The sequence below is a fragment of the Miscanthus floridulus genome, chromosome 15, assembly GCF_019320115.1.
Source record: "Miscanthus floridulus cultivar M001 chromosome 15, ASM1932011v1, whole genome shotgun sequence".
Taxonomy (NCBI): domain Eukaryota; kingdom Viridiplantae; phylum Streptophyta; class Magnoliopsida; order Poales; family Poaceae; genus Miscanthus; species Miscanthus floridulus.
The window spans coordinates 81,679,780-81,694,149 of record NC_089594.1 but is presented as its reverse complement, the minus strand read 5'-3'; the positions used below and the strand labels follow the sequence as shown (position 1 = coordinate 81,694,149).

At 46.9% G+C, this 14,370-nt stretch overlaps 1 protein-coding gene, 1 long non-coding RNA gene and 2 pseudogenes across 2 annotated transcripts; 2 read left to right on the top strand and 2 right to left on the bottom strand.

The window, feature by feature from the left end:
- The first annotated feature begins 934 nt into the window (after positions 1-934).
- LOC136507774 (protein transport protein SEC31-like) lies at positions 935-2,600 on the top strand (annotated as a pseudogene).
- A 449-nt stretch (positions 2,601-3,049) lies between these two features.
- LOC136508771 (uncharacterized) lies at positions 3,050-4,599 on the top strand (annotated as a pseudogene).
- A 1,334-nt stretch (positions 4,600-5,933) lies between these two features.
- LOC136508770 (cation/calcium exchanger 1-like) lies at positions 5,934-9,861 on the bottom strand. Its single transcript, XM_066503550.1, has one exon. It carries the CDS (start codon positions 8,033-8,035, stop codon positions 6,209-6,211), a length of 1,827 nt encoding a protein of 608 aa, XP_066359647.1. The 5' UTR covers positions 8,036-9,861; the 3' UTR covers positions 5,934-6,208.
- A 2,310-nt stretch (positions 9,862-12,171) lies between these two features.
- Positions 12,172-14,079, bottom strand: LOC136506649 (uncharacterized). Its single transcript, XR_010771685.1, has 3 exons — positions 14,053-14,079; positions 12,849-13,038; positions 12,172-12,731 (listed from the first exon to the last, which is right to left on the bottom strand). It is a non-coding gene; the product is annotated as an uncharacterized lncRNA (long non-coding RNA).
- Positions 14,080-14,370: the final 291 nt, after the last annotated feature.

Genomic DNA, 14,370 nt, shown 5'->3' with positions numbered 1-14,370 from the left:
CGCTGAATAATTTCACCTGGGCGTTTATGTGAGTCCACTAAACTGAGTCACACAGGATTCGCTTATCGTCTCAAGTATGTTTTAAATCCAAAATCCGAGAAAACTCGCTTTGAAAAATTTCCTTAAGCCTAAATCGTGGTGCTAAATAAGCTCGTAACACCAGGAGTGTTACAATGTGTCCCTCTCCTTCACGTAAAGTTGACAAAACCACATTACAGTTATATACACATAACTAATCATACCCACGACCACGAGCGAGGCCACGAACATGCATGTGCAACAACAAGAAACAAGATGTCGTCGTCATCACGTGTGCTTAATTCGTATGCATCAACTTGTTATATAATGTTGCATCGAATCCGTGGTCAACGCAACATAATTAACTATGCAATGTTCATATTTTTTTTCTTTTTGGAAATGAACTGCACTGATCTGCCTGTTATATTAAAATGAAGGAGGAGGAATCAAGTGTACGTGTGTGCTTTGAATTTAAATGAAATGATCTTGTTTCACTTAGAACCGTTAAACGACGATCCCCGGCCCGTGTCTAGTTGTTTTCTCGAACCGACCGGGGAATATAAGGCCAGTCTCAATGGGATGTCATGGGAGTGTCATGCACATTAATTAGGGTGACACATTAGCATGGGAACACTTTTTGCATGAAATGGTGAGGAGAGAGAACAAGTTCGTTTCATGGCCACAACACTCGCCAGCTCTGTTTCCAAGCTCTCGGTAACCCCACGACACCCGCATTGAGAGGGGAGAGTTTCATGCCACCGATCCCGTGCTCCAGGCGTGAAGATCCAATCCTTCCCGTCCCATTCCCCGCTGCGCGCGCGATTCCTCTCGCCTCGCGCGCGATTTCTTCTTCCTCCTTCCCCGCGCGAGCCTTCTTCTCCTTCCCCATCCCGCCCTGGCCGCTAGATTCAGCGCCATGGATGTTGGCCGTAGCTCTGGGCGGCGAGACAAAGGAGGGAAAGGGCGCGGAGGCAGCCGCCTTGGAATGAAGACGGCGTTCTCTCCTACGCCGCCAGCCCCTCCGGCTTCTTCTCCGTCGGTCCCTGCTTTGTCGTCTTCATCCCCACTGCAAGTAGCAGGAGTGCCGCCGGCCGCTGCGCCACCACCGTCCGCCCCAGCGCCGCCACCGGGTCCGCCAGCACCGTCCGCCCTAGAGCCGCCACTGGGTCAAGCACCGACATCTGCCCCTGCTGCACCTTCTTCCTTCCCTGGTGTGCCTTCTTCCAAGCCGTGGCCACCGCAAGGAGTAGGATGGGGAGCCATGCCCCCAAATTTTCCATCTCAACATGGAAACCAGCAAGCCCTAGATCCACGGTAATCAGTTGATTTCGATGTATAGAGATGTATAGATTTATGCCTGCAATTAGTATTTTTTGTTTTGATGAATATGCCTGCAATTAGTTGATTTCAGTATGTAGAGATGTATAGACTGATGCCTGCAATTAGTATTTCTGGTTTTTTAATTGTGTGAAAACTTTAGGGTCTATCCACCTGGTGGTTTTGTAAATTTCCTTCAACAACCACACTATCCGCCGCACCCACACATGCCAGGAGAAAATTTTCATTTTGTTGGTCAGACTATGAACGTGAACCCAATATCTCCACCACCACCACCAAGTGCCTATGGAACAGTAACACCCCAAGCTATGAAACAAGGCACTTCAACAAATGAGACGGTGAATATTGACATTGAGGAAGGAGAGAATAGTGAGGCAAATAGGGTAGTAAAGAAAAGATATTGGACTCATGACGAAGAAACGAGGCTGGTAACTGATCAGTTTTTTATTTTCTTTTTTGTAGGACAGTGTTTGGTACAATACTTGATTTGTTCATATTTTTTATTTCGTATTTTGTAGGCCAGTGCTTGGTTGAATGTTTCAAAAGACCCAGTTAGGGGTAATGACAAGAATTTTGATATATTTTGGAAGGAAATCACTGAGGAGTTTAACAGGAAAGGGAATGGGAAGCGTAGAAGGGAAATAAACCAATTGAAGGTTCACTGGTCACACATGAAGTCATCGATCACTGATTTCAATAATGCTTGGACTAAGGTAACTCAAATGCATACAAGCGGATACTCCGACGACATGCTAGAGGAAGAGGCACAGAAGATATATGAAAGCAGGTTTGGAAAGCGTTTTTCGTTGGTGCATTAGTGGAAGATATTAAAAGAGGAGCCCAAATGGTGTACACAGTTTGAGGAAAAAGAGAAAGACAAGACTGAGATAGTTGATGTTCCAGAAGAACAGTCACGTCCCATTGGTAGAGAAGCAGCAAAGGCTGAGCGTAGTGGAAAGCGCAAGAAGGATAATGTTATGGAAGGAATTGTCATCCTTGGGAACAATATTGAGAAAATTATCAAGGTGCAGCAAGATCGGAAGGTGGAGTGCGAAAAGGTTACGGAAGCACAAATTCAGATATCAAACGCAAATTTGAAGGCAGCAAAGGAGCAAAAGGAAGCAAGGATGTTTGAGGTCTACAATTCCTTGCTCAATCAAGATACAAGTCACATGTCTGAAGATCAAAAGGCTAACCGAGAGAAGGCATTACGTAAGCTTGAGGAAAAGTTATTTGCTGACTAAGGTTAGTTCTCAGTCTTAATGCTGCACTATATATTTGTGTGAATGTAGCACTATATATGTGTGAATGCAACACTTTATTTTAAGACTTAATGCTGCACTATATAGCCAGTGAATGTAGCACTATGTATGTGTGAATGCAGCACTTTATTTTATGACTTAATGTTGCACTATATATTTTATGACTTAATGCTGCACTATATATGTGTGAATGAAGCTCTTTATATGTGTACTCCCGCAGCCCTATATATGTGTGAATGCTGCACTTGATTGGCAGTTTCACATCTAGTGCACGCATGGCAGTGTTCACATGTACATTAGGTGTGAAAACTGATGCATATGAACCTATATATACACACCTCAGCCTTCTCTCTTTTGCTCACACGAAGGCCTTCTCTCTTTCACATTCTTTTGCCATCGAGTTGTACTCATTCTAGTGCACAGCTTTGAGGATGTCTGAGGAAAATGACAATCCTGATGGAAGTCAACATCCTTTGTACTCGTTGGATGAGTTCCTTGCTGAGGGTCATATCATAGATGATGTTCTCAATAAAGCCACGGTGGTCTATAGTACACCATCGAATGTCTACAACAAGAGGCTTCTGACCATCGATTCTGTCCGAGGAAGCACATCAAGAGGCCACGAGAGGAAGCACATCAAAAACTAGTTAATGATTATTTCTCAGAAAATCCTCTTTATCCTTCAAATATTTTTTGTCGAAGATTTTGTATGTCTAGGCCACTTTTTGTATGCATCGTTGAGGCCTTAGGCCAATGGTCTGATTATTTTACTCAAAGGGTTGATGCTGTTAATCGGCAAGGGCTCAGTCCACTACAGAAGTGTACTACAGCTATTCGCCAATTGGCTACTGGCAGTTCTACAGATGAACTAGATGAATACTTGAAGATAGGAGAGACTACCGCAATGGAGGCGATGAAGAATTTTGTCAAAGGGGTTAGAGATGTATTTGGTGAGAGATATCTGAGGCGCCCCACTATGGAAGATACTGAACGTCTACTCAAACTTGGTGAAAGACGAGGTTTTCCTGGTATGTTCGGTAGCATTGACTGCATGCATTGGCAATGGGAAAGATGCCCAAATGCATGGAAGGGTCAGTTCACTCGTGGTGATCAGAAAGTGCCAACGCTGATTTTTGAGGCTGTGGCATCACGTGATCTTTGGATTTGGCATGCATTCTTTGGAGTAGCGGGTTCTAACAATGATATTAATGTTTTGAACCAATCTACTGTATTTATCAATGAGCTAAAAGGACAAGCTCCTAGAGTCCAGTACATGGTAAATGGGAATCAATACAACACTGGGTATTTTCTTGTTGATGGAATATACCCTAAATGGACAGTATTTGTTAAGTCAATATGACTCACTGAGAAGGAGAAGTTGTATGCACAGGAACAAGAAGGGGCAAGAAAGGATATCGAGAGAGCCTTTGGTGTATTGCAGCGTCGATTTTGCATCTTAAAACGACCAGCTCGTCTATATGACTGAGGTGTACTCCGTGATGTTGTGCTAGCTTGCATCATACTTCACAATATGATAGTTGAAGATAAGAAGGAAAAGGACATTATTGAAGAAAATCTAGATCTAAATGTGTCTCCTAGTTCATCAACCGTTCAAGAACTGGAATTCTCTCCTGATCAGAATGTTCCGTTAAAGAGAGTTTTAGAAAAAGATACTTCTATTCCAGATCAATCGGCTCATCGCCGACTTAAGAATGATTTGGTGGAACATATTTGGAATAAGTTTGGTGGTCGTGCACATATATCTGGTACTTGTGACTATCTTTTGCATTATTGGTTATCTAATGTAGTTAGTTATCTACCTTAAGAATTAACTACACTGATCTGTATTAACTGAACTGTTTTTTGTTTCTGCAGGATGAAAGCAAGGCTGAAGGTTATCTGAAAGCAAGGCTGAAGGCTGAAGGCTATCTGATACTGCACTACTGAAGGCTATCTGATCCTGCACTACTGAAGATTATCTGTCTTGTGAGAAGAACTAGTGAGAGACCGTGTGCAAGGCTCTAGGCTATCTGAACTATTTTTTTATCTATCTTCGTTTACTATCTTAGTTCCCGTGAATGCTGAACTGCTCTATGCGAATGCTGAAGGCTACCTAAACTTTGAACAATCATATACAGTTCCATTTTATCGTACTTCTGTGTGTGGATGGCTACATAATCAATCGATGCATATGATCCCATCATTGTACATCAATTAAATGCTTTACTTAGTTTTGAAATTGGTGAAATGAAATGCTGCACTGTAAAGGCTAATTTCATTCATTGTTTCATCCCACTGGTGTTTTGAAAATCGTGTAGTGAAACTAAGCATTAATGCTGGCCTAATTTCTACTCGTTTTTCATGAACCATGCATGCATCGAGATTCGAGAACACAATAATGGAGGGGCGCTATCTGCAAGCTTGTACTAGTTGTAGCTGTCCTTGTCCTTCACAAAACGATGCAGCAACTACAAGCCATATATATGGGACTGACGAAATATAGTGACAGGGACTAATAAAGTGTGAGAGGTACACCAATAATGCACTGCCGTGTTATGCCCATGCAAGCTACAATCGACGGGTGCATGCATGTTGCATGATAAAATTAAATATGCACAACCAACATTCAAATTAAAGGGATATATATGTCTCCCTCATCGAGTACATATATAATAAAATTTGGATAAAATTCGACTAGTGTTTATATCGCTACATGATATATATTTGGGTATTTTAGGTTTTAAGGTCCCATGTTAAAAAAAAGGGACTCCTAATGTTTGATGTTCCAGCCGTCTAGTTTTGAGATTATTGCTCAGATTAAATCTAATTTTATTTTATATAAAAAGGGTTTTATTCTGACATATGCTATTTTTAATGCACAACTGTTATTATAAAGAAAAGAGGTTAGACCAATAAGTAACATCAAACTATGTGTACAATAACTAAAGTTCTAATACAACTAACTATATATTTTTTTATTGTAACGGGACGAAGAGTCCCCACCTCACTATATTACCATAGATGCCGGGTAACTAACTATACATATAGCAGTGTAAAGAAATGCAAACGGTTATTAGGACAGTCTAGATACTTAGATCCAAGCCAACGCTTGGCGAAATGGCGAACCATAGTAGAGACAAATACATGCATACTCACTGGTCATTGATAATCTGTTGACTACGTCCTGGTCCTATAAAAACCACCGAGATTAGACCGATATATTTTAAGATTGACGAAGTCATCAAAAACCGTTTCACTATCGACAAATGCATGTCACCTACACCACTGAAAGCATAATTAGCCAAACACACACACACACACACACATGCATAGTGAGTCAAGAGAGTCGAAATTGGGTGGACAGGCACCATTCTAGGAATCTAGTTGAAATGGTTCTTGTGAACACCAATATGCTAGCTATTGCTATGTACATTTGGTTTGAGAGAGGGTCTGTCTTCACAAATGCATGTATGGAAACTATACATGTATGTAGGTATGTAAGAATTGACATTCCAATTAACCCTGACCATCCATCACCACCACCCAATAATATCATGGATCCCAAAGAAAAGAAAAGAAAAGAAGATGGATCATGAGCCGATTGCTGCTCCGAGAGACATCGAGCCTAGCCTAACTCCGAGGAAGCCGAGGTAGATGAGGAGCAGGCCCACCCCAAGCACCCTGTCCAGCCGCATCCCTCGCGCTGGCAGCACCACGAGCGCCCACACCAGCCCGGCAGCAAGGAATCCGGCCGCCTGGTACGCCGACGCGTCCGCCGGGATCGCGTACGGGCGCGGGAACCGGGCCCCGGCCGCCAGCGTCAGCGACAGGCCTAGGCCCACCACTGTGTTGAACGCCGGGCCCGCGTAGCAGCCCGACACCGCCGTCTGGGCGCCCCCCGGCCCGCCGTGCATGGCCATGGCCACGTCGGCCACCAGGTCCCCCAGCGAGTTCCCCCACGCCAGCACCGTCGCGCCCAGCACGCTCGCCCGCACGCCGGCGACGAGGCCGATCGAGACCAGCAGCGCCACCAGCTCCCGCGCCAGCATGTAGGACCACAGCACCGACATCAGGAACCCGCCGGCGAGCCAGGGGAGGCGCTGGCACCGGCCCAAGGGCGGGGACGAGGACGACGTGCCGCGGAAGGCGGCGGTCGCGAGGATGGCTCCCACCACCGCGCCCGAGAGGATCACGGCGGGGCTGGAGGGGGACGAGATCGCCGCGAGGAGGAGCGGAGCGAGGAGTGCGGACGCCACCGCGTAGCGCTTCGACCACCGGTGCGCCGCGATGTCCGGGATCGTGAGGCGACGAGGCAGGTACAGCGGCCACTGGAGCGCGTCGAGGACGCGGCGCGCGAGGCTCCTGCTCCTCTGTGTCGCCGCGGTGGCATCGGCGTGCTTGGATGAGATGGGGAGTACTGGCGGAGGCGCCTCGTCGTCGTCGCCGCCGGCGCCGCTGCCGCCGTCGAAGAGGAGAGGCGCGGCGAGGTCGTCGAGATCGGGACCCGCGGCGACGGGCTTCGTCTTGCCGTCGTCCTCTGGGTCGGCGTAGTCGGGCGTGGCGGCCGCGCAGCAGTGGGAGGTCCAGACGAGGAGGACGTAGGCGGCGTAGAGGGAGAGGAACGACGCGGCGGCCCAGACGGTGACGGTGCCGGTGAGCAGGACGGCGAGGAGGTAGCAGAGCGCGACGAGGAGGAAGCAGACGTCGCGAACAAACCCGGGCCGCTCGATCTGGACGGGACCTCGCCCCCCCGCGACGATAGCGACGACGCCAGCCACGACTGTGGACACGAACAGCGCGCCGCCGAGGACGCTGCTAAGTCCGACGTCCCCCGCGTCGCCACCGTCCACCCCACCACCGGATGCGGCCGACGCGAAGGCGACGACGCTGGAGAGCACGTCGGGCGCTCCGTTGCCGAGCGAGAGGAGCGTGACGCCCGCGATGGCCGGCGGGAGGCGGAGCGCGGCGGAGAGGCCCTCAAGCGCGGCGCAGAAGTAGCGCGACGCGGTGTCCCCGAGGAGGTAGAAGAGGAGGAGCAGCCAGAGCCCCAGCGCGGCGGCGCCCAGCCACGGCGTCCCCCCGAAGCCGCAGTAGAAGACACGCAGGTAGTGCACGTACCCTCGCGGCGCGCAGGGACGGTGCGACGGCGACGAGAGGTACCCGCACCGCGCCGCTGCGTCCGGCAGCGCCCGCAGCTCCGCCTCGCAGCTCCGTGACTCTGCCGCGGTGGTCGTGGGAGGGGCGGCGGAGAACGTGAACATGCCGATGATGAGGTGGGCGTCATCATGGTCGCCGCGCCGGGTGGCCGCGGCGAGGGCGACGGAGAGGAGGATGAGGAGGAGCGCCAGGAAGGCGGCGCTGGCGATGGTGGCCGCGGCATTGCGCCTGCAGTCGTGGAGCTTGCGCAGGGACGCCATGGGAGGCGGCACGGCAGGCGGGCACTGGGCAGTGAGTACGATGAGGAGCTGTGCTATGATGGCATGGGTGATGGATGGACCATGGACGGACGCAGTGAATTGGGATTGGGATTGGGAAGGAAATGTCTGCAACGACCTGCTGGTCCGTGGTCCCTCCCTGCTCTGCCTCTCGTGCGCCTTCTTCTTGGCCGGTCGGTGTGGGAGAGAGAGAGGGAGAGAGGAAGAGAGAGAGGAGTGAGTTTTGCTTCGTGATCGTGGATCTCCAGAGTTCGTGTGGAATTTGGCAGGAAAAAATGGGGTGGGGACTGGGGGTGATGGGGTGGAGATTGGAGAAGGACAAGTGGCAGCTAACGAGGTGCCTAGCTGCTTGGAGGATTGCAGCAGCTGAATCAGCTGAGGTCTCCTGAAGAGATTTGCTCTCTATCTCGTCTCCTGCAACCTCGCTCCATCATTCCCTGCTGTTCCTGATCTCGTTCCCGTTTGTTTTGTGCTAATCCGTGCAAGATGATATATTGTGACTTGTTTATTGTGTTCTGCAGTTCTGGTGTGGCTCGTCAACCGACCACGTGTTCCTGAAGCTCCTCCTTCTTCTTCTCCTCCTTCTCCTTCTCTTTCTCCTTCCAGTCTTCCACTGCAAAGTTTGGTAGGTGAGTCACAGTCAGTCGCCGAGGCAGAGATAAAAATGGTTGCTTTCGGGGGCCATGGTGGCAGGCATGGTCCATGGGGACGAACGCCACCTTGAACTGGACGGCAGACGACGACAGGCAGCGCCCATGGAGGAACTCCTCCAACCGCTCTCGTGCTTGGGGAATTTGAGCGGTTCAGACGTTCAGGCAGGTGCAGCAAGCAAGCACCTGAAAGCTCAGTCCGGGCTCTCAACGTCTCAGAGACAGAGGACGAGGCAGACGCAGAAGCAGATGGAGCTCCATTTGTCTTGCAACAGCAGTGGATGAGACGTAACGTAACTCGATCATGCTGCATTGGATCTATTTACAGCTGGGGATGGGCTCCATCACCAGCACTCCATGTGTAAAGGCACATACAACAAGCATGGTGAGCTTCATATACAGTTCTAGCTTCCTGATACCAGATCGAGAAAGGGAACAAATGATGCATGTGACCCTAGGAGAGGAGCCAGGAGCCCAGTGAAACTATTTGGTGGCAGGAATAAAGCCAAATAGCTCATGCCATCCAACAAATGAAAACTAGCTTCTGTGTCTAGGAAAAACTAAAGTTGCATTCTTTCTTGGACAAGAATTCGGAGGCTAAAATTGCATGCTTTCTAGGACTGAGGGAGTACTTCTGAGCTTGTTTGGATGAGTTAGATCTAATTATTAGTTAAGGTTTAAAATCAGCCTAAGTTACCTGAATTTGGCCAGCTAGTTGGCTAGAGATTAGTTAGAAGCCTAGTTAAAAATTAGTCTACCTGTTAGCCCCCTGCTTTGATAGATTGGAGCTAAAAAAATTAGTTGGCTAACAATTAGTCTCACGATCGCCCTTCATCTTCCATCAAGAGGAGACAAAGTCAAGCCCCCATGGCGTTTATTAGTTGGTGATGAATGAACAGCTCCCATGGCACCGGACCTGACAGACAAGCCACAGATCAAGTCGCGACTGCCACCGCTAAAGCAAGATTCAGACAAAGAGTGCAGTGACTGGGCGGCGGCTTCCGGCAGTCATCGTCCATTGCAGCGGTAGGAGCTATATCTTGGAGCCTAGCTAGCACGGTAGCACGCGGCAGCGGCACGACCTTCCCCAGCATGCCCATCCCATCCACTGCTGCTTGACTTTGGCCTCTAGCAGTAGCAAAGGTGAGTCATGGCTATGCTGAATTTTTTTTTAAAAGGACGGCAAAAAGCTTTGCCGCGATTTCTACTAGACGAAGATGCTATGCTGATTCAACGGGTCTCTTCTGCAGGAGGAGGAGGAGAAAGGAGAGAGCTCAGCGTTGAGAAGCCGATGGAGCAAGAACCAAACGTCCAAACCAATGGCCGGCACTAGTTGCTGTCAGAAAGTTCGTCGGCGCACCGTTCGTTGACTCGTCAGGCTAGCTTGGGCCTCGTTTAGTTGGCAAATTTTTTGGCAAAATGATACTGTAGCACTTTCGTTGTTATTTGTCAATTAGTGTCAATCATAGTCTAATTAGGCTTAAAAGATTCGTCTCGTGAATTTTGTCTAAACTGTGTAATTAGTTTTATTTTTTATTTATATTTAATGCTTCGTGTATGCGTCCAAAGATTCGATGTGACGAAGAATCTTAAAAAAATTTACAAAATTTTGAGAACTAGGCACTTATTGGTGCGTGTCTTGCCTTCTTTGCAATTACTACCTCCGTCGGTCTAAAAAGATGCAATTCTGCCAAACCATATGTAACATTTATGTATCAAGTAAATATCATCATATTATTTGTTATAAAATGTATTTTTATAATAAATATAAAATATTGTACTAATTTTTATAAAATTGATAAAAGTTATGATATTTGGATTTTGACCATAGCTAGAATTACAATTTTTTTAGAACAGACTTAGCACCTTTAGGCAATTAGGCTCAATATTTCTTTCCTCGGACCCAGTCGTAGTCTCAGAGAGTATTCTTGCCACACATTTGTTTGTCATCAATGACTGAGAGGGCTCACTCTCTCCGTCTCTATCAAGAATCGTGTCAAGGACAATAATAATGCTACAAATTTTAAATACAGTCGCTGAATCCATCTGCCAAAGCTGATTAGCAATAGCTGACTGGAATGAACTCCAAAAGGTGACAACAACCTTTGCTGCGTTGCACTGTTGTTTTTATGCACAACTGCACTGTATACATATATTCAAAAGTGCACCAATTTTTTTTTTGGAAGAGAACTCATGAGCAATTTCTTCGGCCCCGTTTGGCAGAGCTTCACTTCACTGGTGAAGCCATTTTTTTTTTTGGCTTTAGCTTCACGAACAGCTCCACCAGTGGAGCTGAAGCGGTTTTGGTAAACCATTTGGCAAAATGGCTTCCCTGTGAGAGCATATTTTTAGGGGCCTGGAGGAGGAGCCGGGAGAAGCCACTTTTTTTTGGCTCCATCCTACCTCAAATCACTGTGAGAGTATGTTTTTAGGGGCTTCACCAGTGAAACTATTTCGCTTTACCCCGTTTGGCAGAAAACAGCTTCGAACGGCTCCTGAAACCGGTGGAGAAGCCCTGCCAAACGGGGCCTTCATATGGCCAGGTTTTCCCACGAAAAAAAAAATCTTTTGTCAACATGAGTAGTGCCCATGACCGACAAGATCACAAGATTATGTTTTGTTTTTTCTTGAGTGTTCGTAGTGAGCATGAGTTCCTGTGGAATTTGGCAGAAAAAAAGATGGAGCAGCGGACAAGTGGCGGCTCAAGAGATCATCTTCCAGGAGCCGTGGTGCTGAATCAGCTCGAGGCTGATGTTTCGTCTCCTGTCCCAGCTGGTTCTGTTTCGACTTGGGTTCTTCTTCCTCCAGTGTGCATGCAGCGGCAAACTGAAAGGCATTCAGCTTTCGTCAGCAACAGAAACGAGTTGGAATGCAACACTTCTCAAAAAAAAAAAGTTGGAATGCAACTTGAACACCAAGCAGCAGGGCCATGTATGATGTATGCACGTAAGAAAAAAAAATCCTTTCAAAAGCCACGACAAGAAATTCATCTGGCATATATTAATAGAGTAGAAGCAACTTACAAGATGAGAAAGAAAAAGAATTTGAAGTGGATGATACGCCTCTCCCTCATCTCTGGTACTTGGGATGGAGCAGAAATTCAGATAAAAGATACTACCTCCATCCAAAAAAGATGCAATTCTAGGTTTGGGTTGAGTCAAAGTTTCTTAAGTTTGACTAAAATTTATAGAAGTATTACGTAACATTTTATAACTTCAAATATATACTATAAAAATAAATTTCTTGATAAAAATTTTATTATAATAATTTGGTATCATAAATAATATTATTTTTTATACCTCTAGTCAAAGTAAATATGGTAGAACGTTAGAATTGTATCTTTTTTAAGCGGAGAGAGTAACCAGTGGTGCTTGAGACATGGACAGAAACTGATCGCTTAACCACCGGCCGATAATTGCCTGCACTTGCTGACCATTGCATGGTTGAGTATTAACACGCAATCCCGCATACGAGCCTAATCCTCATCATTTTGTCTGTCAGTCACAAGTCGATGCATTCATGCATGTCTGATCACAGCAGGTCAGGAGTCATGAGATGCTGCCGCCGCAGAGGATGCAGACAAAGGAATCAGGATTCAGGACAAGACCAGCTGTGACTGTGACCATCCAAAGCTTGGAGAATCAACGGTAGCCAGACCCAGCTGTGGATTCTGATGTGGTTACAGAATTTCACTGTCAGGTTAACTGCAGCTCATGTAAAGTGTTCTATTTCTTCCTATGATTGCTTGTAGGAGCTGAGGTTCGTCGTCTGTCAGCAATAATTCAGATCGAGCTGAGGTCCATCTGATCGACTGATCGGGCACCTGCACCTGCACGTGTGCGTGATCATCCAAGGAGCTCTCTCTCGTGGGGAGGTGATGACCCAGTCAGGGATTTGCTGTGCCAATGCAGCTATGCTGGTATATTAATATTCTAGCAGAATCCTCAAAAGGACAAAAGCTGATCAGCCTAAGCTGCAAAGATTCTTCACGTATGTTTGCCTCAACCACCGTGATCTCCATCTACAGCCTGCAAGCAAGCAAAGCAGTGAAGTCAGAAAGGTGACGCACAGCACAGATCACCCCCATTGCTTCTGTCTGTTCCAGGCTGCCTTGTTGGAAGGGACAACGGACAACCAGTGTTTACCGGAACTGGGTGCGTGATCATCCAAGGAGCCCTCTCTCGTGGGGAGGTGATGACCCAGTCAGGGATTTGCTGTGCCAGTGCAGCTATGCGGGTATTAATATTCTAGCAGAATCCTCAAAAGCTGATTAGCCTAAGCTGAAAAGATTCTTCACGCATGGCTGCCTCAACCACAGTGATCTGCATCTGCAACCTGCAAGCAAGCAAAGCAGTGAAGTCAGAAAGGTGACGCACAGCACAGATCACCCCCATTGCTTCCGTCTGTTCCAGGCTGCCTTGTTGGAAGGGACAACCAGTGTTTACCGGAACTGGGCACTAGAAATGTTTGCAGTGCAGGCAATGGTAACGTGTGACTTTTTTGAACTAGTTGGGTTGCTAAATGCACTTGCAAGTTAAGTACTCTCTAATCATGGTTAAGTGACTTGCCACTACCGTGCCATGACTGTTTATTTTTGTTAAAGAAAGAATCCCTAGTATGCCATCAAACTGGTAGACTTTGTGTACCTTTGACTCCAAGTCGCATAATCGATTGACTCTTATTCAAGTCTCCTTACATTATTGGGAAAGTATACAGTGCAAACCCTTTACCTGATGAAATCATGAAAACAAACCTACTCAAAACGTACCTAGAAGTTTGGGTTAATTTGATCCATGCTATCATAAATATCATGTCTCTAAGTTCTACCACTTCCATTCATCGTATTGGAACGCCACGTGCTTGAACCAGGCCCATGGAATACTCTACTCTTTAAGCAATTGGGAAAATGGATTCACATGCATCAAGTATAATAAACCTCGACTACTTTGCTCAAAAGACCTAGTAATCAGGAGAATTAATTGAAACATGGTACACTTGATGTAGCTGTGAAATAACTTCAAGCTGTCATGGCTAATGAGTTACATGGGGCAAAAACTTACAACGGCCCCATTCGCGTGCCCTTAAACCCGGCTTGATCCGCTTCTTTTTTCATCCGGAACAGTGTTTTCCTCTCACAAATTCCTCCAGATTCATCCAGATTTCTCCAAAATTCCTCCAAGCGAACGGGGAACATTTTAGCATATCTAGCTTAATAGCAATGTACTAAGAATGAATCGAGTGCGATCAAAACTGATCTATATATCTACGTAAAATTCCAAATTGTAACAGCTTGCAGTCACAACAAAACCCGTTACAGAAAGTAGATATGGTAGGCAGTGGAGTGCTTACCCGGCTGTTAAGGAGGGAGAAGTGTAAGGTGAAAACAAAGCACAGTTTAGCAGCCAGCTCTTTCAAACAGATCAGACACTCAGCCAGCATGAGCAAATGGCAACCCTCCTAGACCAGAACAGCTTGGCAGTGAGGCTTTCTGGAGACCAAATCAAAGCAGCTTTGGTACATGCCATCAGATGGAGTTGGATAGGACAATGGTTGAGATCTCAAATTTCATGAGTACAGTTCAAATTTCTTTCAAATGATAACGCTATACAGTATACAGCATATACTTTGGCACAACATAAACAAACAGAAAGCAGAGGTTGCATCCAG